The sequence below is a fragment of the Chlamydotis macqueenii genome, chromosome 13 (genome assembly GCF_036417535.1).
Source record: "Chlamydotis macqueenii isolate bChlMac1 chromosome 13, bChlMac1.mat, whole genome shotgun sequence".
In the NCBI taxonomy this organism is placed as follows: domain Eukaryota; kingdom Metazoa; phylum Chordata; class Aves; order Otidiformes; family Otididae; genus Chlamydotis; species Chlamydotis macqueenii.
Window position 1 is genome coordinate 1,771,233 of NC_141568.1, and position 23,446 is coordinate 1,794,678.

Here is a 23,446-nt window from a genome sequence, read left to right on the forward strand (position 1 = left end):
TTCAGTTCATCTCAGAACCTGAGGATTAGCCTTTTATATCTTCGCTGGAGAACTGCCTGCTGAAGGGATCACTGAAGATGCAAGTCCTCCAAGATCTAGAGGCAGCATGTGAAGTTTTCAGTCCCCTGGGTTTCGTGGTGAAGCAGGACAAGTCCTTTCCTCTTCCTGACGCAGCTGACTGAATTTCCTGGAGCCTGCCTGCAAACAGTATCAGCAAAAGCTTATCTCCCACAGGAGCACTTTTCATGCAGTGGAAAAACTGGTCAGGCAATTACAGGCAGGTCCTGTCATCATGTTGAGGACATGTCTGGCAGTTCGGAGCCATATGGCACCCTGCACTTATGTTCCCCTTCGTGTAAGGCTGCCCATGCATCTCTCCACACGTCTGGCTCTGGGAACAGGCTCTCCCACCAGGGCTGTGACTGTTCCTTCCGGCTGTTGTGCCTCTGGTTTTGGCTGGACTGCCTCCTGTACCGCAGCTTCTGTCCAGAGACATGGTTGGGTTTGCCCCCTTCGCCTCGAAAGATGATTACTGATGGTTCTCAGTCTGGACTGGAACTTCACCCCCAGACAATCCCACAGCCTCAGACTTTGCGTTTTGTTAGCTGGGATTCATAGCAGTGCCAAATGCATGTTAGGAGTTCCTACACTGCCTGAACTTGCCCAGGTGGTGTCATATTCACATCATCACATTGATGGGCTGGATGGAGCAAGATCCCTGTCCCGTAGTTGACCTTCAGGACTGACGTGCACAGCAATAGCATCCTCTTTCCTGGGAAGAGGAGGACTCTCCTGAGAGCTGCAGGACTCTGGCGTCCTAGCGTTGAGCGAAGCTTGGTGCCACAGGACAAGCTCAACGTTTGTATGGCTGCAGGATGAGGTAGTGCATGAACACGCCTGCAGGTACTGGTGAGGCAAAAGTGGCATTTGGAGAGGAGTTTGCAATAACACCTGCAACACCAGCGTAGATATGGGCAATATATTTCAAATAAGAGTGGTTACTGGTAAATAATCTTTCCTTTGGTTGCCAAAAATGGTAATGTAACTGCACTTACGTAAGTAAGAGTTACCTTGTTATCTGGTCCTTGTGTAGTGAGAAGTCAACCGTCTGCATCTTTTGTCATGCAAGAGATTGACTAGATCTGTGTAGGCTGTGAGATAGAAAATATCTCTTTCTTTTTTTTTTATAGCTCTCAACTCTAAGATTGTGTGTTAGGCAGCACACAAAGCAGAAGCGTTTCTCTAAGTTTAAGCAGTATTTTCTTTCCTCCCTAGATGCAATTACTAGGGGGTTTTGCTTCCTATAAATCCACTCAAACTGTGGGGTGCCTTTGTCACCAAATTTATCAGAATGCACAACTACAAGATCTGATAGGTCTTTTTCTTTCCTAAATTTTGTTATGTTTGGGGTGTTGTGTGTCCACTGAGTCCCACTTAGGGAACTTGTTTCTCCGTTCAAACCATACGTGACAAATGCAGTAAAATTATCTGTTGGTAACATCTTCACAACTGGTGGTCAGTTTTATTACCCAAGTCACAGATTACTGTTTATACTGCCTTTACTAAAATACTTCATCGCCAGTCAGGAAGAACACAAGGAATAATGTATAGCAAAAGCTGGCACAGCTTAAAATACAGTTAAAATACCCAGTGCAGACTGGAGTAGAAAGCGTGTTTTGAGTCAAACGCCAAAGCTGCAAAAACAACTTATAGCAGAAATCGCTGCAGTTCTGTCAGTTTGAGCCAGAGGTGCAAAGCCTTAATAACGAGTGAGTGCAGCCTGCTCACGCCTTGTTGATACTCCGGGTTAGCAGCGAGTTCTGCTTTGAGCAACTCTGTTCAGAACTGAGTTTGCTAAATTGTGAACGCCAAAATACCTGTGTTTTACTTAGGGCAATCGATTTTACTATTACGGAGAAAATGGAAGAGATAAGGCTTGGCTGATGAACATAATGATTTTAGAACACATTAATTAACAAGAGAGCTCACAAGTGCCTATTTTGAGCAGATGGAAAATCCAGGAAATCATCAGAGAGGTAATTGCACTGGTTATGGAGCCAGAAAATAAGGGAAGAAGCTCCTGAAGGGAAGGGGAAAGGATCTGATAGAAATGTTGCCAGTCTCACCCTACTGATCAGGGCAGGAACCTCTCTGTGGAGAAAAGAGAAGGTGCAAAACAGGGTAAAAAATGTGCGTAACAGCCAGAATCTTGCCCAGGGGTGATGCTGACTCCTCATCTTTTTGAAAAAGAAGCAAATGGCACCGGCTGCACTGCGGGGGCGAATTAGCTGGTGCCACAGGAGAGGTGGCACTGAGGAACACTATGGCTGTGGAAACTGTGGAGAGCTGTGGGAAAAGAGCCTCAGCGATGCCAGTGAAAAACATCCAGCATCGACTGTGGAGGACAGTCACTAGCCTAAAAACAGAGGCAAGCTCATCTCTCTTATCTCAACTCAGTTCTTTGCCCAGTCCAGGATCAGCGCTCCGCGTTGTGGCACGCTGTCTGATCAACCTGTAACTTGTTTAATCGTGGCAGACCAGCAGCCTGCAGGTATTTTGATGAGTAACTGTCTAGACTGATGCTGTATAAAAAGGAATATTCAAGTAAAAAGCCATATGAACCAGTTTCAAAAATGCAAAATACAGTTTGAAACGGACATCTTCAGAGATGGGTCCACGCAGTGCCACAGCCTCAGAGCAGACTGAAGAACGCATCGCTTAAATTATGATTCAGAAGTACCACTGAAGCAACTAGCAGGAGGATGAGATGGATAGTTGTTATTTGGTCAAATTAAGGCTTTATGTAGTCACGCTGCCTTTATCCCCTCTGCCATTTCAATGCTGTGGTCGCTCATGATGAAATCCAGCAGAAAGGCAGAATTCTGGAAGCTGGAGAGTTACAACTTCCATCAAAATATGTGACCAGGTAGAGGATCATCGCTGTCACATCTCCTAGCTGCAAGGAAGGCCATGGACACCGTTAGAGAATCTACACAGGTGAGAGGCATCTTTAATACTCCGAATATTTGTGTGGCAGACTGGCCACATGCCCCGCATGCCTCTGGATGTATTTGCATCTGGGATCCACAGATTCTGCTGGACCAGGGAGGTGAATTGGGGTACGGGCCACCCTTTTGGTTCCGTCTTTGTTTTTCTTTGGCCCTGTGAGTCTCTCCAGTAACTGCAAGTTGCCATGTTTCAGCAGCAGAGCCCCAAACTGGTTGTCTGCCCCATGAATCGTGCGGACTTTAAATTGCAAATAAACTTGGTAATAGAAGAGAGGAGCTGCAGAAGACTGAATAATAGGACAAGATCGAGACTTGGATACTACAGTGCTGAGCAGCCTCAAAGCACTGATAACAGATAAAATCAAACTACCTGAATCTGGGTGTATTTCACAATTAAAAATAATGGTTTTAATTAAAATAATTCCAGTGGAGATGGAAGTAAAATATACAAATCATTAGCCAAGTTTTCTGCTCTTCCCATAACTTCATGTGCGTCATGTGCAGGTAAAACCTGCTGTCAGTCTGACAGCTGCCATTAAGAGCCCACTGTCAGGTTTCTGTGAAGCACACTGTGTAACACCCATTTTGTTAGGTTCCTCTCAATAATAACGCTGTCCTGTCACTCCCAGGATAGACAGACTGCGCTGTGCTCGTGTATGAATCATCAGGACGAGGTATAAAACATCAAGATCTAGATTTTTTAAAAAATGCTGAAAATGCTCTTTAATTTGCTCTGGTTCTGATAGATTTGGGGGCGTATTTATGATGGCAGAGGATTGCCCTCTCCCGGTCCATACAGCTCGGGATGCTGGCAGACCTGAAGGCGAAAGATGGACGATTGCAAGGTTAAACCAAAAGCAGAGCGCAGCGCAAACCCTCCTCCTTCCAACCCTGTGTTTCAGCGTAGGGCATGGTGGGGTTAATAGCAGAGCAGGTTACACTGGAGCTGTGTGGCCAGGGAGGAGATGGGAACAGATTGCGGAGGCACAATTATGCTAAATGAAGGAAGCGCAGGCCACACCTGTGCCTGGGACCCTGCGCTGGCAATCCAGCCCTGATTGGATCTCCAGAGACTTCCCAGAGGTAAAGTGTCAATTAGTGTAATGACCCCGGACTTTGTCCACTCCGTTCCCTCGCTCTGAGCGTGGAATAATTTCATGTGCGCTGGGGGATCTCTTTTAGCAAACTCCTCACAACACCACCTGCTCACCCTCTCATTCTTCCAGCGCTATTCCCAGCTCTCCTTCCGCAGGATTGTTGAACTGGAATACAAAACACAGCATGCCCCGGAGGCAGCGAGGCCTGCATCTTCAGGCAGACAATAATGCCCAGACACCTGTATCGATAATATAATCTCTTTTTTTTTTTTTTTGGAACAGAGACAGTAGCAAACCCTGCCCTCGCAGCCCAGTCCTGCGTACCCATTCAGGGAAGTGATGGGACTCACGTAAGGGTAAGAGAGGTTCCCAGCTCCATTAACAACTCAGACTGGTTACCGTGAAGTAATTATCTCCATCTTACATACAGATTAAAGGCACTCGTGTAGATTTTGTCTCAAAATGCACTCTCGCGTAGGGCTGGAGGAAGTTTTAACCCCCGCCCCATATGTAATCAGTAAATACTTCACAGATTGCTGCTTGGATACTGGATCTTGGTGTGCGTTGTGGAGCTAAACTGGTCTGTCTGAGCAAAACCTGAGCTCATCGGAATGAGGAGTGGGCATCTCCATGGGGCCAAGAGAGGAAAACCAACCCCCAGCGCCGGCACCGCTTTGTCTCAGTGGGTGACTCCAGTTTCACGTGAATGCCAGATACAGGTCTGCATGAGGAAGATAGTTCCTGTCTGCAACTGAGGCATCTGACGACGATCTCCCAGTATTGAATGACACCTTACAGCACTTGGGGTCCGTCACTGCCATGTTCTTCAACACAAGGAAGACAGCTGCAATCGCATATGTTTTAAGCTGGTGTCAACAGGTTTAGCCAGCTTAAGAGCATGTTAAGCCCTGCTGAGACAAGGTTTAGAGGTTAGTGGTATGACTCGGAGCATCATCTCTACATGTTCTTTAGCTTTAGCCAGCTTTGTGCTTATGTGAAAAGTGTAAGTCTTTTATACGTGCCAAGCAGTTTCTGTCGTGCTTTGGGGAAATCATTCAGCCTATGCTAAATGCTGAAATAATCTAAAAGTGTAGAAGCTGCAGGGGAGAGCAGTTCAGAAACACCAGGAGCTGAGGTTAGGCCAAGATTTCCTGTCACTGCTGAGCTAGCTGAAAAAGCCCGGAGTGTCCTGAACATGGGAATTAAAGCAAGAAGATGATTTAAACGGCTCGAGCCTACTTTGTTATACTGCAGCATTCACGTGTCTGAGGTTGCTAATGAGCAACAATGCTTCGGATAAATGCAGTAGTTAAGATTACAGCAAAAAAAAAAATTTTCACTGCAGTAGGGCTGGCATATTTGGAGCAAAAAGCAGCAGTCATGACAACATATTGTTTGTCTTTCATCCAGACCACAGCTGTGTTTTCCACTGGCCTGTCCAGATTATAGCTAATTTGGAATCCTACATCTGAAAAGCCGTTTCGATGGATGAAATTGGGCTATCTCTTTAGCACTTAAATATTTGCAAAGATGCTGTGGAGCTTAATTAGTTAGCAGCAACATTTTTATCTTATGGGTCCACTTCCAAAAGAAGATCTTAAATGCTGGAGAGATGACACAAGGATGTGACAGAAATAAACACATTAGGTAGTTACAAGAGCAGCAGTAGGAGGCATTAAATGATTTGATATCTAGAGTATCTGTTAGACTATAACAGTTGATTAAAATATGGATTAATTCATGTTAATCCTTAATATGAGTATCTTAATAAAGTGTGCTTAGCTTGAGTTTGGAAGAGCTTTCAAATCCTGGCACAATAGGTGCATGAGAAATCTAAAACACTGAAATACGCGTGTCTCCCTAAACTGCATTTCATCTCTGTCTAATCACTGGAGGATGCAGGCTTTAAAATGTTTCTGGCTCCCTCATTTCATTCAGTCTCCAGCTGAGGTGCCCAGCGTGCTGTGTACCTCCCTGCTACTCGCCCGCGGTCTTAGGCAGGCTCCCTCGGTGTATTTGTCTCCGACGCCTTTTCTCTCTGTGTGCAGGCTCTCCCGTGTTAACGTCAGCACAGGTTAGCTTTAAACCCTCTCTGCCTCTTGTAAAAATCTGTTTTCGTTTTTTTCAAGCGTGCAGCTGAGTTGGCAATCCCGCTCTTGAAATGCGACCAGAGGGCTTCCAGATAAAATCTGACCAATCCGAAAGGCCACTGTGCCACGGGATCCAGCACTGGCTGAGCCAAGTGATTGCTGCCTGGAGTGTCCTCCTCAGGGTGTGAGTCAGAGATGGTCCTGGGCAGCTCCCAAACTTCTGCTGAGTCTTTGGGGCAGTGCAGGAGTAAAGCAGCTGGCCGCTGTGACAGCTGAGGTGGGACGCGTGCGGAGAGGAGCAAGCAAATTCAGGAGCTTTGCAAGACTAGCCTGAATTTCAGGGTGGTCCATACAGATGGCAGGCGGTCCGTACAGATAGCCTCTCTACCAGGACGCAGCGAGCTGGGTGTGAGATCAACAGATTAGTTTGCTCGAGCTTGTCATTTCCAATTCCCTTCCGGTTCTCTATCAGCAAAGCTCAGGCCCATCCCCACGATCAGCTTCTCTCTGGATGGTTGCCGAGATGGGATATTTATAGGGTTTACTGGAAACTGCTGGCACGTTACTGGGCTTCAAAATGTGATTGTTTTTCAGAGAAGGAAATTAGCTGGAGTATGGGGCTGGTAGCCAGCTTGGACTGTAAGCAAAGGGAGCCCGAGGTCAGGACCAAGCTGCATTGTTTCTTTTATCTTCAGAAGCAATTTGCCGCTCTCTGTTTTTTAAGTGACTCTTAACTTGATGGACAAAATGAGATCATTGGGTAGCAATCCTCCATTTTGGAAATACTTGAAGTATTAGTGAAGTACACCCTGAGCCACTTAAACAAGTACCTGCTGGAGTAATCGAGTGGATAAAAATCTGGTAATTTATAACCCTGTATGAGGGCTTGGAGCATGACAGATGGGTCCCAGCTTGGAATAATAAAGCTGTAACGGAAGAATGTAGATGGGGCAGAACCCCAGGGTGGATGTTGCGAAATGGAGGAGGTATTCTTGTCTTGGACAAGTCGCTTCTATTCTTCTTCTCCATCTTCCTGTTTGCATAATATTATTTCATCTTACTTGGTGATTGTGAAGTTTTACTAGCCAACGGTTGTATTTGAAACCCTTAGCTTGAGAACACTCTTGAAAAACAAAATATTGACATTACCTTCGTTTCCCTGCAATAAAAGCCTCTGCATGATGCACGTGGTATGGTAAAGCACTTGAAGTTGTGGAGGATGAATGCAGAGAGAGCTGGGTGACCTCTTGGGTGACACACTGAAAGGATCGCTTCGGCTGACTTGTTTATGTACGAACGTGTCTGGGAAGGTGTTTGTCCTGTGTCTGGGAAGTCTCCCTTGATAAGTGTTGAAGACACAGCTTGAGGACAACCCCAGAAACGTCTTCTTTGTACGTGCCACCTTTCCCCCTTGGGAATCAACGCGAGCTTGCAGCGTACCTGCCTGAATGTGAAATGACACTTTCTGGGCCTCTGGGACTAGTAGTTTTCAAAGCTGAAGCCCCATGCTGAGATGATCTGCCAGGAGCCATGTGCTTCTTGACTGGGGAGGGCAAGCCATCTGCCGTCCTTGCTGCCCTAAGCAGAGCATCTCAGACCTGCAGCGTCCAGGCCCAGCCAGACTGAGCTCTGTCAGGCCAGATGCTTTGTTCCCCTACGGACCTGTGGGCGATTAGTGTCAACTGCATGTTTATGAACTCTTCTCCTTTGCTAGGGCCCAGGAGAAGTCTTCTGACCTAGCTTAGTGATGTGGACACTGTAATGGTGCTGTGTATGAAGCCCCAGTACTAATGTCTGTATTTTTTCATGTTCTAGTTTTGCCAGCGATGAGTACCAAAGGGCGATGGAGCGAATCTCTCTCATTGTCCAGCAGCACAAAGCGACCATGGTGCCAGGAGAGCCACAGCTCAACGTGTGCGACAAGGCCGTCATGGTGAGTGGTTAAAGCATAAATACATTTGGGAGTCCTTGGCTTAAAATATATTTTGTAAAGGCTTAAAAATGTCACCTAATGCTGGGAAGGGATGGAGAAGAGATGCACACTTGCTTGTTTAAGGGCTGTCTGGCTGTTCCACGGAGGAGAGAGCTGTTTGTTACCTGTGGAATCAAGCTGCATAGGAAGACTCATACAAAGCAAGTGGAGTTAGGTCTGGAAAGCCTGCCAGCATGCTGTGATAAACTCGGTGCCTTCCTTCCTTCTGTAGAGATACGGCATTATCTACAGCTGTAGATCTTTCTTCTCCTTTCTAATCCCCTTCTGCAAACCTCAAAAGTCCTCTGTGTTTTGAGTGGTGGGACTGGGACAGTGGCTTTTTTTCAGTGACGTGTGTGAGTATCTTTGGTCTTGCTCAGTCTCCTCCAATTCCACGCATGCCTGAGTTTTCCAAAGTGTTTATGGCTTGAAACCCGACAAACATTTTCAGTTCTGTTTTCTGTTTCAAATTGCAAACTGGAAACATACAGTTTGGCTTTCCTGTCCAATGCTGCTTGGTTTGTTGAGAACCTGGGAAAGTGGCTCGTTTGTGGGAGGTAGAGTTGTCAGATGATAAGAGTTTGTGTAGTCTAAGGAGATGTGCCTGTAGACCGACGCAAAATAGTAACAGGCAAAATCTTTCTGATGCTGAAATAATCTTCTGAAACAAACAGTCAGTATCTGCTGCTTAGGATCTGTCTCCAGGCAGACAGAAAAGTACAAAATGCGGAGCTGTGGCTCCTTAGTAAGAAGGGAAAGATCTTTTTTAGCTTTGTCACATCTTTTTATTTTTGGATGGTAAGTAGGAAAAAGATTTGAAGGACCATTGTTTCTGTGTTGTTTTCTTTCATTATTCAACTTTTCCCTTAATAAACACTGTTCTGTGCTCCTCTGGGACCTTTTGGGTCCAGGCACTCTCCCCAGTGCCTGGCTGCTGCCAGAGACCTTCACTGGAAAGGCATTTCTTCTGTGCTAATTCCAGCTCCAAAACTGGTTTGTACGTTGTAGACATACTCCGCTGCTCTGCCGCTACCCTGGTGCAGAGTGTTTAGGTGCTGTGCAAACATCTGGTATTCCTGTTTGTCAACAAACAGTGCCTTTGGGTTGCATAATGGAAAAAGGGCTGGACTGGAGGTCCCGTACTTTGTCCCGTGCCCCAGCCCTCTCTCCTTGGGGGCTGCTGAGAGTCGGTTCTTCTCCCTGAGCATGCCTTGTTCTGTCTCAGCTGGGTAGAAGTTTTGCAGACCGTGGGCTGCCGCTTCTGCCTTGGCTACGGCAATGTCCAGGGCTTGGCCAAGCCCCGTTACGCCTGCCTAGTCTATAAGCAGAGGCAGCTGATGACTGCCCCGGTGCTTGGCCCAGCTCAAACCAGATCATTCAGGCCCTCTGAAGCAGAAAGCCATCCCCGGTCGGCTGGTGGGTATTGTAATCCCAGGAGAAATGTTCAAATCTCAGCAGGAAACTTTATGCATGCTGAGTTTCCTGTGCTGTGTAAACTCCTAACAGGCTTACATGGTCATAAAACTAAAATCAACAGGCACCAAATTGTTGTGTTTTGAGAATAGAGATAAAGATAACCAAATCTTTTTGGAGTGATAGCATTGCTGGGGTTGATTTGGCCCTAAATCTGTCTTTGGAGGATACTGGAAGATAAATATCACCTACTAATACTATGCCCAACACTGTCTTCTGTATTCTGTCACCTGTTTATTTGATATGGGCATTTAATGTCCTTTCTGGGACAGAGGAGAATTGTCTTTACTTATCCATAAGCAAAGCAGATAGATCGTTTTGTAGCTACTGCAGTCTTGGCATTGATGTGAGCGCAGCAGCCTCAGCCCTCCTGAGCAGGGGAAGTGTTCGCTGGCCCATCTGTGGTGTATCCCACCGGCAGTGTAGATGAAGCTCCCGCCGAGCCGGTTCTGCTGTGTTTTCCTTGTGTGGAAGCGTAGGAGAAATGGCTCCATGCGGTGAAGCCGTGCTGGCTTGACTGCGTGTTTGACTTACAGCACACATGGTGTCCTCGGGGCTCTCGGCACTTACAGCACGGATCCGGGAAAGCCGACTTGGACTGTGAGACTGAAGCAGATAACGATTTGTTTGGTTTTTTTTTTTTCAGAAGAGCAAACATTTCATGTGTTTCTTTGGATCTCTGTTACCTCTACAAGAGTGGTCAAGGATCTGAAATTTCCAGCACTGGTTGTGTGTTTTAAAATTGAGAAATGGATTTAGGAAACAGCGTTGATTGTTCTTAAACCGGCTGGAGCCCTTGGTGCAGTGAGGTGCCTTCAGCCAAAGCTCCCCTCCGTGGGCTGCTCCTGCAGAGATGCCTGGTGTCTCACTGCCATCTGTTGTCAGCTGTATGGAATAGAAACGTGCTCTGGCATTTTTTCTGGGGTTAAGCTTTTCTTTTGCTCTACAGGAATTTAATTCCGAGAAAACTTAAATGACTTGAAGGATAGAACCAAATAAACTGAAAGGCAATAGGTCAGAGCTGAGCTGACCTTTAATAGGTGACAGCAGGAATCTCCCATGGATGGATAGACCTTGAGAGAGGGAGAAACAGAGAATGAACGCAAAAGATTTCTGAAGGCAGAACAGAAATTGTAACCTGTCATTCACATTACCGCTGTCCCAAATTTAAAAGGACAAAGCTCCATGAAATTGAAAAAGTTTCCATCCAAATTCCTTCTTCCATTAATCCTTTTGGAAGCGGAGGTTTGCAGTGGGTTTCCTCGTTGACGTCGTTTCTCTGTTGTACACATGCTGGAGAAAGATGGTTCAAGAAGCATGGAAACAAGGGAGACAAATAGTTTTGGTCTGATACTTGGTATGAATAATTTTTCTGTATATTTTTTGTTTGTTTTTAACAGAATTGGTCTCCCCCAGGCTGTGAGAAACTAGGGAAGTGCCTGAAACCGCCCAAGTCTGATCCTAAGAAGTGCTTTTGGCCTCATTGATCTTCTCCGCAGCCTTCAGGAGCTTCACGGAAAAGCTATTACCAACCGGACACACAGTTTACAAAGCATGTCTTCTCATGTTGGCACTCCTGTTTACACAGGAAGGGTGTGATGTATGTATGATATCATCACTTGCTCTTCCAAAAGGGCCAGTGTTTATACTGCAAGTGCTCAGGGTTTAGCCTGTACTCTTCTCTTGGTTTAGTTGTTTCCGTAAATGGTAACTTTTCAGTGAAGGCTGTTTCAACTGTAAAAGCTCTCTGGACAACGGCAGCTCTGCCGTCACCTCAGAAGCACCGTGGATGTACCTTTCCTCTTGCTCCTTCCACCCAGCCTGCTCTCTCAAGCCATTGCTCATGTGGATACCCCAACAGCAGCCGTGGGGGGCTGTTCAGGAAGCTTACCGCCGCCAGAAAACCCTGCCCAAACTGCCCTTGTTTTGTTTGCCTGTAACTTGTTGTTTTAACTTTTTATTTCCATTGTGAACTCTAGGGACACCAGCTTTTTTTTTTTTTTTTCTTTCTTCCTAAACTTGCAAGGACTGAGTGCAGCTGCATGGCCCAGACCGCTGCTGTGCATCTCCCTTCTGTTCCCGACTAAGGGGCTGGCTCCAGGGAGGAGAGCACCCTTGCCTTCCTTCCATCTCTAGCTGCAAACATTCCCTAGGTAACAGTGTAAAGACATTTGAAGATCGTATTCATGTAAGTATTGCCTTATTGACAGTGTGCAGAATATTCTTAGGGCGCTGCGGTTTTCATTTAAGGGGTTTTCTTCATTTCCAAAAATCTGGGTCCAAATATGGTTTAAGTCACGCTTCTAGCCTCCTGATCTGGGCCCAGCCAACTGCAGGCTCAGAAATGCCCGTTTACATCAGATGTTAACTCTTGACCCTGTTTCCAGTGTACGCTCTCTGAGGAATTCTCCTTGTGCAAACTTTCCACAGCCTGGGTGTAGCACTCCTTTAAACAGAATTCACGGTAAAATGCCGATCCTTCGCACAATTTCACACTGCAAATTTCTCTTCTGCTTTTGAGCCTGTTTCATGCCCTTCGTTGTGGCTAATAAATGTCTCGAACAAAACTGAGGAAGGTTACTCTGGGGCTTCAGGGGAGTAGCTAGAAGCAACCTCAGACGTGCTCTTTGCACCACTGCCATCTCCACTTCCACCCCTCCAGTGTGCCCTCTCCGCATGGTGTTGTGCTGCCTTGGGAAAAATCGGGGTGCTCTGTACCTGTAAACAGCCCTGCTTCCTTCCCAAGCAAACCTTGGGGCTGGCTTGAGATGGGTTGAGAGTTCTGCTTCTGCGTAACTGCTGTCCTGCTACCTGCTGTGGGCTTCTCGACCTCTTGTTCTTACCCTCCCTGTAATCCCAAGGGCTCTCACTCTCTCCGTTCCTGTGGTTTACGCTACCTGTAATCCCCTCCGCAGTAATTTCTGCTGTATAACTCCTGAAGCTGGATAATCCTATAAGATTGTACTAAGAACAGCACTTGAGTCGGCTCTTCCTGTTCCGCCTATCAGAAATCGCAGCCAACATTTCACCGGCTGGCAGAGCCTCTGAACCTCCGCACATCTGCAAATGGCGTTTGTTTATAGTCCAAATGTCTTAGCCGCCTTATGTTCCCAGTTGTCCTTCCAGTGTATCAAGGCATTTCCAGTTCATCCCTAACACTTCTTGTTTTGATCAGCCTGTTCTTCAGTGACGTTACATGAGAAGGACTTGTAGGAGGACCTGCAGCAGTCGTGTGCATCTGTCAGCACAGGAGAGCGCACAAAACTGCTAACTTCCAATTTTTGGGGTCTGGTCTGCCTCTGCTTTAGTGCTCCTGTCACCCAGAATTGTTGAGAGCCCTGCGCTCTACAATTATCAGCAGATAAGGATACCGCCAGAGGAGGGAGTCTGTCACTGCAACGCCCTGAACATCCCTGTCGCCTCTCAAATAGTTAGGAGAACGTCTGCTGCGAATTGTAACAGCGCTTTGCGAGATGACATCGCAGCATCGCAGCGCATCGTCTGAGCACTAGCCCGGACACGTTTCTCAGCTTTTGGCGTTTGCAGTATGCACATCCTGAGTGTACGGGGTGCCTGCTGTCCCGTGTCCCCTGCCTGCCTGGCTGCCGCTCTGTCCTTTACTCTTTCACAGCTTGCAGTTTTGAGGATACAGCTTTTCCCCTGTCAGCATAACTTGCTTGGACAAGCCATCCTGTTCTCAGCACACCCAGTGTTTGTCTGGTTACGCAGCATACAAAGTCCTCATTCCTCATTGACATAATCTCAGTGCATAAAGACTGGATGTAAACTTTGCACGAGGAAGCTGGCTGCTCTAAGTAAATTCACTTGATGTCTGCTGATTATTTGCTTCATGTCCATTTATCAGAAAAGGTCAAAACTTAATGTGAAGAAGCTACTGCTTTAAATTTAAATAAGAATAGAAGTTCTACAGCTGGATAGCTAGGAAGAATTTTAAATCAATGTCTTTCCCAAAGATGTACAGATTTAAAAGTTGTGAGAGGAAGAACTGATGAAGAAAAATAAACTAATTTATCAGAAATGCATTGTACGGTTTGTCTGTGCGCACCTGTAAAACAGCTGAATACCACCTTGCTTTGGGACAGTCGTGGAGATACGCCTTGCAGATCATGGGACTGACTGGGGTTAAAAATATCTTGTTTTGTTTTCCCTGTATTATTTTTAACGTGGATCAATTTCCCAGCCCACACAGCTGCCCGAGTACAATTCAGAGGCTGCTGTGGGGCCCAGGGGCGTACGTGGCCTGAGGCTGCGTCCACCAGCACGGCTGCAGCGGTGAGCGCTGCCAGCCTGCACCCGTAGCGTGGGGCAGCTCCAAAACACCGATACACCTCTTGCATCACAAAGTGGCCGGCATTTATTGCTGCATCTGCCCTCATAATTATCCTGAGCCTCTGATCTGACGTCGGTCTGTGTGGTAGCTGCCCAGTTTTGCGAACTGCCCGTACTGGGGCAGGTGTTGGTTTTGCAGGGGCTGCCTGCAGGACCTGCCTGGGGTTGTGTGTGCTGTACTGGTCGACAGAGGAGTGGGTCTGGTGGGATTTACTGGCCGGTCGGGGCCCTGCAGCTGTGGAGCCGGTTTGTTGGTGGCTTCCTTTCTCGAGCTGCAAGATGTAGGGCTAAAGGAAAGATGATGTCTCTCTAAGACTGCTTCTATGTGGTGTTTCTTTCTTTATATTTAAATACATCTGCTAAACACTAAAAGCTTAATATCAGCTTAGGCTAAGAGTCGAAGGAATTTCTTTCTTGCCTTTAATTTCCAATTAGCTGAGCCTCTCAAGTCTCCCTGCTCTGCCCCTGAGGCTGCGTTATCATCCGACCCTCCGTGCAGAGAAGCTTCTGAAATGGACGTAACTAATAATCGTGGAAAAAGCCCTGCTGCATTTCCAGTCTATGGCTGCAAAAATGGAACCTTGAGTTAAAATCCTGCAGCGACAAATGGATTATTTCAGTGGCAAATTAGTCTCTGTGGACCAACAATTTGGGGGCCTGAACACTGGAACTGGAAACGGGAAGATCAATTCCAAACACTTAGAGCCAAGGTTAATGCCCTGCAAACTGTATTGAGTGCCGTGATGAAAGATAACATGCCTCTGCATTTTAAATGGGAAGCCAAGGAAAACCGGTATTAAAAGTGAAAATAAGCAAGTTTGGAACGGAATGGGAGCAGGTGATACCCACGTATTTGCTAATAAATGTTACGCGGTGTCTGGGGACTGAGTTTTCAGGTGAGTGCTGAGGGGCTTTTACTACAGGGGCTGAAACTAATATCACCAAGAAGGAGGCTGTTGAAGTTGGGACCCTCGCTGCCCCGTGGAAGCTGGCAGTTCTCGGTACTTGCCGAATCCAGCCTTTCCCAAACGTGGTGGGCAGCTTCCAAAAGCCTCCTGCTTTCGGATAAAGCAAAGCGGATGAGATGAGGATCTCCCGAAGGCTGGAGAATGTTTTTTTTTTTTTTTTTCCAGTGGGGACATCTTTGCAGTCACCATGGGAAATCATCTTCACAGCTGAAGAAAGACCTTCAGAAGGTGAGACTGGTTTAACTGGGGCTCTGCGGGGGAAGGCAGTCCATTGTCTGCAGAGTTGCCAGCAGCCTCTTCAGCGCAGCTCAACGAGAAATCTCTCCCCAGGGACCTTGCTGTTGTCCTCAGCACTGGGAAACTTTACAATTACGTGCACTTTTACTCTCCGAGAGTTGCTCTTGAGTGCTTGTTCAGTATCCAAATAACTGGTTTGCAGTTAGAGTGGCTTGTTTTCCATTTCTCTTAGCAGTTATAATAGTGGAAAACAGACTTTTGCTTTTGTTTTCTGGTAGCATTCGATGTGAGTTTTCCGTGTGTTATCAGAAAGCAACACGGCAGTGCCCCTTGGATTAAACTGTTCGTTTTTAAGAACCGAAATCCCACTTGAGGGTCCTTTTTCCTTTGGAAACTGGCTATTTTAAACACTGAGAAAAGACTCCCTTTGCCTGCTTTCTTTATATCCCCTTCCACCGTTTATAGTTTTGTTGTCACTCAAAGCCTAGTTCAGATTATATAAACCCTCCATGAAGGTGGATCCCTAGCCAAAAGGCTGTGGTCTCTTAGAAGTGAACAAAAACCTCTGCCATCCAGCTTCTTGAGAGAGAAAATCCGGCAGCTCTCTGTGCCTTTGTCCCTCCTGGAGTCACTTCATGCCCTTCTGGGCGATAAGCAGGTTGGTAGCACGATTCCCATCTGAAAGGGATGGGGGCTGGCAGCCTGTTCGCCGGCAGCGAGGAATGCGTGCCACATCCATTAGTTCTGGATCGGACTCAAAATCCCCCCCCCCAGCCAGAGGAGAGAGAGGTTTTGTGTCTTCTCCAAGGGCCTGATCCATCCTGCTGCAGCGGGAGGAGGTGCTGGGCTCGGCTCCATGCAAACAAGGATGCTGTGGAAGGGCAGAGCCGGTTCGGGACGCCTTTGCCTCTTTTAGGGGGGACAAAGCTCGCTCGTTGTTTAGTATGGAGGCTTCAGCGCTGAACCCAGGGAGCTGGCTAGGGAACTGCATTCTTCTGCTGTTGAAATAAGATATTTCAAATTTGGGGTTTTTTTTTAAAAAAAAAAATGGGTTTAAAGTGCATGCATTTCTAGAGCTGAAATTGAAACAAAACGTTCCAGCAGATTTGAAAGGAAATTTTGGTTCTCATTTCCCCTTGTGGAGTGTGTTGAAATTCTGGGCATTTTGTTCCACTTCACACTGAAGTTTTAAAATCCTTAACAGAACAGAAACTTCCGTACTCAGCACAGCCCTTCTAATTGCCTGGTTAAGCTAATTAGAGTTAGCTCTCAAGCTTTTATACCCCTGGTTTCTACGTTCACTGGCTAGGAACATCTCTCGTATCAGGTTCTAAAAGTACTTTAAAATCCCTGATTACCTCTGCGTCCAAAAGAGAGGCAGAGCCAGTGTCCCCCTGCCCCAGTACCCTCGGGGGGGTCCAGGTCGGAGGCGGTGGTTCCTCTGCCAGGCACGGACCAGCCCTCAACCTCTCCGAGCCGCGAGCAGATGTTGAGATGCCTCCCTGGTGATATTCCAGAGCCGAAGTCCTTTGACATCACATTTGGAAAATAGTCCTAGGAAAGTTCTTTTCAGATGGAAATTGCAGTAGGAGTCAGCGCTGTTGTTTGAAAGGTTGAACAATTACAGGGAAAACTAATTTACTTTGGATGTTAAAAACCAGTCTGTACTGGTAGGTGCAATCATGTCCTTTGAAATGAGGGATTAACGGGGTGAAGTTCTGACAGGGATCTGAGAAACGTTGTTTTATAAACCTGAGCTTGCACGCGGTGTAACTTCTGGCAGCTGAATCATTGCAAGTCCCATTTGGTGTAACCTTTGTGCTCTTTCTGGCAGAGCTGGTGATGTCTGAGAGGCCTGATCCTGCATCAGAGGAGGAGAGATTCCCCCCAGCTGCTTCTTCACCCGGCCGCTGGACGCGAAGGGGACCGGTGGGAGCCCTTGGCTGCTCGCCTGGTGAGAGCCACTGGTTTGCCTGGGGTCGGTGGGCGTGAGGGGGCTGGGAACCTCGCGTAGCCTCAAGATGTGGTGGTGTCTTCTGCTGGTAACGGTGGTGATTGTGCAGGAGGGTCGCAAACAAGAAAAGTGTGGCGAACCCCCCAGCTCCTCCGTCAGTGGGAGGCAGAAGGCAGGCGTGCCTGGTGTTTGCGCTGCAGGCAGGCTGCAAAAGAGCCCTTTCCCAGCTTGTTCTTGTTTCCGTGGGCAGGCAGATAAATTCCATCACTTCCATCTGCCAGGAAGAAGAGGAGTTGCTGGAATAGCTCATTATCCGGTATCATGGTTGGTAAGGTTACAAGAGAAACCCTTCCAGCTCATCCGAGGGAGCGAGGCTGTTGTGAAGCCCCTGTTCCAGTGGAAGGGTATGTGCTTCGGCCGTGTCTGCTTCGCTGGAACAGCTGCTAGAGAGGATTTTTCTGGTGCCAAAGAGATAATCTGACTTCAGGGAAAATCTTAGTCGGTAAGAGAACCGTTGTGAAAGGAGGCACGCTGACCTCCTGTGTGGGCTGGCTCTGGCAACGGAGAGCTTAATGAGAGGGAGAGCAAACCTTCAGCTTGTCTCTGTTGGCACCCCAGGCAGACATCTGTTACACAGGTGCCTTTTGCAGATGAATTAGGAAGAAAATAGAGCAGTGGAGGATTCAGCGAATGATTCTCGAGGGTTTGCACCAAGCACTAGGAACTGTGCAACGACACAGAACGTTTTGAACGCCGGGATGCGAGCAGAATCGGGCGTCACGCAAGCCATGCTGCGCGTGTGAGCCTGTCACGGGTGAACCGGAGAGGAGACCAGCTTCCCCTCCCGTCGGCTGCTCCTCCTGTGCGACAGCTGCTTCTCAGAGCTGGAAGGACCCATGGGGCTGTTGGGAGCCACTGGTCCAGCAAAAGCAGGCGAAAGCAGCGTTGCAGCCCTGAGTTCCCGGCCCACGGGGTCTGCATCAAATCACTGCAAAATACCTGGACAGCTGCTGGCACGCCGTCACACGCCTCCAAGACAGGCCCTAACGGCTGTCCCAGAGGCATGGAGGCGACGCCGTTCCTAAGGCAGCTATCGGCAGCAAGCACTGAGCTCAGCCAGGGGTGTTGCACGCCTTTGCTTTTTCTGCGGCGGGTTGTGCCCCAGTGCGTTGGGACCAGATCCAAGTTGTATTTGCTGATGGAAGAGGAGATCTGTGCTCGTTCCGCAGCACGTCCTCTGCCCGCGATGGATTTTGCACGGGCAAACAGCTATTTGCCCATCAGGCGATGGGAGATAGGAGCTGTGAGAGTGCCCTGACCTGCCGTACGCACGAGTGACACCAATAGCTGCTGACCTGTTACACTGCTGGGGGATGATAATGCAGCCAGTGGAGCTCCACCGGCTGCATTATCATCCCCCAGGAGTGTAATCCAAACCAATGGTTTTAACAAACACCAAATGCCATTCCAGGGGTTCACAAGAGGTGATGAGGGACAGAAAAGCAGGAAATCGTTTAGTCCTCCCAAGCTTGCTGTCTGTGTGAGGCGCAGGGCAGGGGTGAAGAGGGGTGGAAGTGTAACCACTGGGCATGGGACCCCTTTTCCCAAGCTAGCTGGGACATGGCAGGGTCGCAGGGCTCCATGCGCTGAAGAAATACGGCTCCACACGCTGCAGGTACCAGAGCACTCTTCAGAGCGGGGACTGGGGGTCTGCCCTGGTATCACAGAGCTCCATGCACTGGGAGGTTGGAGCTCCGGGATACCAGAGCTCCATGCATCAGGAGGATGGGTGCCGTGTGCCCTAGGATGCCAGAGCTCCATGCTCCAGGAGGTCGGGGCTCTGTGCAGTGCGGTACCAGAGCTCCATGTGCAGGGTGGACTGGCACCTTGTGCACTGGGGTGCCGGAGCTCCATGCTCCGGTGTAGCAGGGCACCGCGCACCAGAGTGGATTGGGGCTCTGTCTCCTGGGGTACCAGAGCTCCATGCACCTGGGGACTGGGGCTCCGTGCACTGGGGTATCAGACTGGGTCTGGGTCTCTGTACTCCGGGGTGCCAGAGCTCCATGCACAGGGGGATTGGGGGTCCATGCACCAGAGGGGTCGGTGCTCTGTGCCCCGAAATACCAGACCTCCATGCAGTGGGAAGTCGGGGCTCTGGGGTACCAGGGCTCCGGGCCCTGAGGGGGACCAATGCTCTGTGCCCCAGGGGGACGGATGCCCTGTGCCCTGGGGTACCAGAGCTCCATGACCCGGGTGACCGACGCTCCGTGCCCTGGGGTACCAGAGCTTCATCCCCCAAAGCACCAGAGCTCCACGCACTGGGGGGACTGATGCTCCGTGCCCCAGGGTACCAGGGCTCCATGCCCCGGGATATCGATGCTCTGTGCCCCGGGTGACCGACGCTCCGTGCCGGGCTGCCGCGGCTCCCTGCGGGCCGTACCCGGGGGCGGTGCGGGGCCGCCCCGCCGCAGCCTCTCCCCGCCGAGAGCCCCGCCCGCCGATCCCGGTGCTGCCCGGCGGCTGCGCAGAGCGGGGCCGCCATGAGCGAGGAACGGCTGCGGCGGGTGCGGGACCGGATCCGGCCCTTCCCGGACTTCCCGGTGCCGGGTGTGCTCTTCCGGTACGGGCCGGGGCCGGGGCCGGAGCGGGGGCAGGGCCCGGGGATGGAGTGGGGCCCGGGGATGGAGTGGGGCCCGGGGCCCGCCCGCCAGCCCCCCTTCATCCTCCCCTGGCCCGCTCCGGGCAGCGGAAGCCCTGCATCCCCTGGGCTGAGGTACCTGACCGCCCTCCCTCTTTTTTTTTTTTTTTTTTTTTTTGCAGCGATATCAGCCCCTTGCTGAAGGACCCGGCAGCTTTCCAGACTCTGATTGATCTTCTGGAAGATCACTTGAGGGTGTCTTTCCCCAAAATCGACTTTATTGCAGGTGAGCGTTGGTTGAAAGATCTCAGAGGCCGGGGTGTCGGGAGACGCCTCTGGGAATGGGGCAGCAAATCCTGTGGCCACCGTAATCACCCAAACGCTGGCCTCCATCGTACGGTAACGCCGGCACCCGTTGTACCCTTCGCTTCTGTCCTTTCCCGAAATACTGGTTTGGGATGTGGCAGATGCCATCTGATGATACTTCAGTGTCAATTTCATAACTTATTGCTCTCATTGTTAAAAAAAAAAAAAAGAGTCAGGGAAGGCCAGGGAGGATTGAAAGTCTGATGTAAAGTCTTACAGGCACATCTGTGAGGTCTCACACCATCCCCGTGGCACACGGACCGTGTTCCAGCACGTTTTCCTTCTCAGGGGGCCTTTCCGAGCCAACGGAAACGGCCTGTGCGGTGATAACACACCTGTGAGCGAGGCTGAGGATGGAAGCGGTGAGGAAGGCAGAGCTTGGGGCTGGGCGATAGCCCAAAGTTCGAGGAGTCTAGGCCAAACTTCGTGATAAGTGAAGTCTGTGCCCCGGCGGTGCGAAGTCCCTGGTTGTGTGGCTGGAGCGATATCGGGGCTTGGCTGAGCTTATCTCTAAGGAGAGGAGGCGAAACGGGCTGGTGGGGGGATCAGTGGGGTGCCCCGAAGCCATCAGCAGTGCGTCCTGGCAAGCAAATTGCTTCTAAGAGACCACCCCCGCCCCAAACACGGGAGGATAAACCTGAGGTATCATGCAAAGACACCCCCAGTTGCGTGGCTCTGAGCGTTTGTGCTGCTCTGCTCCCCCCAGGCCTGGACTCCCGCGGTTTCCTCATAGGCCCCCCCCTGGCTCAGAGACTGGGAATCGGCTTCGTGCTGATAAGGAAAAAGGGGAAGCTTCCCGGTCCGACCGAGTCGGTCTCCTACGCCCTCGAGTACGGCAAGGTAACGCCCGGGGAGGAGAAGAGGGTTTCTAGGCTGGTTGATGGAGGGTTGGAGGGTGTCTGTGAGGGAATGGGGTGATAAAACGGGCAGGGGGGGTCTCCAAGCTGGGTTTCGCAGCCATTCCTGATGGCACGGCACAGGTGCTGAGCTTCACCGCGCCCCGGCTCGGCAGCTCCCTTCCCGAGCCGCGGACGCACCGTTTGTATGGGTGAGCTGTGCTGTGATTTTTGGGAAGGGGATGATAAGACTTGGTGCTAAATTGCTTTCTTTGGCTTAAATTCAGGGGCATAAACATGGCGTGTGTGTCCCACTCTTCCAGTAAGTGCTATAGGTAAACGCCTTTATTGCATGGCTTTGAAACAGAGCGCTTACCTCGTAACACCGCAGCCTTCTCTAATTAAAGAGCAGAGGTGTAAGCCTAATAACCCGCTACCGCTGGTAACTAACGGCAGCCGGGCACCGGCAGCAGAAACGCCAAGCCTCAGCGTTATTTATGAGGATCGTTTGGGCCAACCCCTGTGTGGGACAAGTTCGTCCGACACAGGACGTGCCTCTGACGGTTTGGATCCGGCTTGGCGGTGCTGTTGAGGCGGAACGCTCCGGTCCCAGTGCATTACAGGAGATTTTCCCCACTGGAGAGCTGCTTCGGGATAAGGTTTCACAGTGGGACCATAACTCACTTGATGAATGTTCGGGATCTCGACGCTGGGGTTGGCCCAGCAATCGCCTAACCCGCTGTATATTTCCGTGACACTCCCCTGGAGCTGGAGTATGTGGTTTTGGGGGGGGTTTAGGTGCTGAGTGCTAAGGTTGATCTCGCTGAAGCCTTGTCTGTGTTCCACCATGTGTTAGCCGTTTGCGAGGTGTTTCTCTGAAAGACGAGACTAAGATGAAGCTACTCTTTCCACCCCGCAGGCTGAACTTGAAATCCAGAGCGATGCCGTGGAACCGGGACAAAAAGTAGTTATTGTGGATGACTTGCTCGCAACTGGAGGTCAGAGAAGGACGGGGAACCCACGTATGCATGGGGTTTGACCTCGGCACTGCTCCTCGAGTGACTGTGTTTCTCCTCAACCTCCATCTCCTGCAGGTACCATGTGCGCAGCCTGCGAGCTGATGAAGAGGCTGAAGGCTGAAGTCCTGGAGTGCCTGGTGGTCATAGAGTTAAAACTCCTGAACGGGACGGAGAGGCTCAAGTCCATCCCTTTCTACTCTCTGCTGCAGTATGACTGAGGAGGAGCTGGGAGAAGGGAACGCACGCCCTGAGCTCTGCACTGGTTTGGGCTTTGTTTGGTGACTCTTGGTGTCACGGGGGTGGGGGGGTGGGGGGAACCTACAGTTTTGATCCTGGCTAGATGCTACACAGCCATAAGTTCTGTTAATTTTCCAAGCCACAGATTAAGGCGTGTTGAGTGTAAGGATCCTTTTTGGATTTCATCCTTTTGGGAAGAAGGACCGGCCTGATGGTTTTCAGGGAGGCAGACCAAGATGCAGCTTTACTGATGAATTCTTTTTTAGGAGACCAAAGTGAAAATACTGCTGCTGAGGTAGGAGAGGTCTGATAGCTTTAGGGGCCCAGGATTCATTCCCTTTCCCTTGAGCTGTGCCTGGTCACCCTCCTAGGAACCCTTTAAAAGTTTGCCAAAGAAACAGAAGACGGGCACGAGATTATTTGTCTGTATGTGACCTCAGAGGATGGTCTGGTCGCTCTCTGCTGTCGCTCCTACCAGAACAGGTTGCTCTTAAGTTAAAATAGTGCTTGATAAGGAGAATTACATGCCTGCTGCTGACACAACAGAGGTGTACATGAACTCAAACGCCGTATTGGCTTGCAGCTCGGCTCGTGGTCTCCTTTCCTTGAGACCGCAGGAAGCTGAAGGTCTCTGTTGTAGGAAGCCGTCTGCCTTCCCTCTGTCCAGGGTGGTTCTTAGCAGTGGATTTTACAAAACTAGGAGCAATCTGGGCAACAGGCAGCGAGGAAGGGGGCCATGCGCACGCTCAGGACTGTTTGCCTTTTGTCCAGCAGCGCCGGCACCTACCAACCCGTGCAGCTCCAGCCAGCGCTGGTGGCTTTTCTTTGTCCCGAATTCCCCCTCTGACTCCCCTCTGCTGCGTTCCTCTTGGGGCATTGGGATGTTGAGAGGACGATACGGTTTGGGAGCTCATTGTTGGTACGTTTGGCATCTGAGAAGGCGGTGGGAAAGAAGGAAAAGGTGTTGTGCTGGCAGCCGAGCTCCAGCAGCCTCACTGGAGTTGTGCGATGGATGAAGCGGGGTTTGGAGGTGCTCCCTGTAGCACGGTTCAGTTTGGTCACAGGAGCAGCTAAAACCCAGCGTGCCAAAGCTTCCACATGCCTGAAAACACTAGGGACTGTGTCCCTGTCCTAGCAGGGCCTGAACTCACTGGTAAAATAAATGTTGACTTATTTTTATTTTTTTCTAAACTGTCTCAGA

At 49.7% G+C, this 23,446-nt stretch overlaps 2 protein-coding genes across 11 annotated transcripts in view; both read left to right on the forward strand.

The window, feature by feature from the left end:
• The window catches only part of GALNS (galactosamine (N-acetyl)-6-sulfatase), a 49,368-nt gene extending 31,845 nt beyond the window's left edge, over positions 1 to 17,523 (forward strand). The window contains exons 13-17 of one of the 10 annotated variants that reach the window (XR_015260069.1): positions 8,011 to 8,128; positions 11,041 to 11,828; positions 14,426 to 16,865; positions 17,030 to 17,149; positions 17,431 to 17,523. Coding sequence is in view for 4 of the 10 variants with exons in the window: in XM_086758494.1 (XP_086614620.1) it covers positions 8,011 to 8,128; positions 11,041 to 11,127 (205 nt within the window). In the remaining 6 variants the exon portion in view is untranslated. The other 9 variants (XR_015260070.1, XR_015260071.1, XR_015260068.1 and 6 more) reach the window with 9 other exon arrangements.
• A 2,155-nt stretch (positions 17,524 to 19,678) lies between these two features.
• On the forward strand, positions 19,679 to 23,436 carry APRT (adenine phosphoribosyltransferase). Its single transcript, XM_086758498.1, has 5 exons — positions 19,679 to 19,769; positions 19,970 to 20,073; positions 20,860 to 20,993; positions 21,909 to 21,987; positions 22,084 to 23,436. The coding sequence occupies exons 1-5, from the start codon at positions 19,690 to 19,692 to the stop codon at positions 22,224 to 22,226; spliced, it is 540 nt and encodes a 179-aa protein (XP_086614624.1). The 5' UTR covers positions 19,679 to 19,689; the 3' UTR covers positions 22,227 to 23,436.
• Positions 23,437 to 23,446: the final 10 nt, after the last annotated feature.

Bases quoted from the DNA above. Each gene is read 5' to 3' on its own strand.
- APRT (XM_086758498.1), top strand. From the start codon at position 19,690: ATGAGCGAGGAACGGCTGCGGCGGGTGCGGGACCGGATCCGGCCCTTC. The intron at 19,770-19,969 runs GTACGGGCCGGG...TTTTTTTTGCAG, and splicing joins GTGCCGGGTGTGCTCTTCCG to CGATATCAGCCCCTTGCTGA. The intron at 20,074-20,859 runs GTGAGCGTTGGT...TGCTCCCCCCAG, and splicing joins CAAAATCGACTTTATTGCAG to GCCTGGACTCCCGCGGTTTC.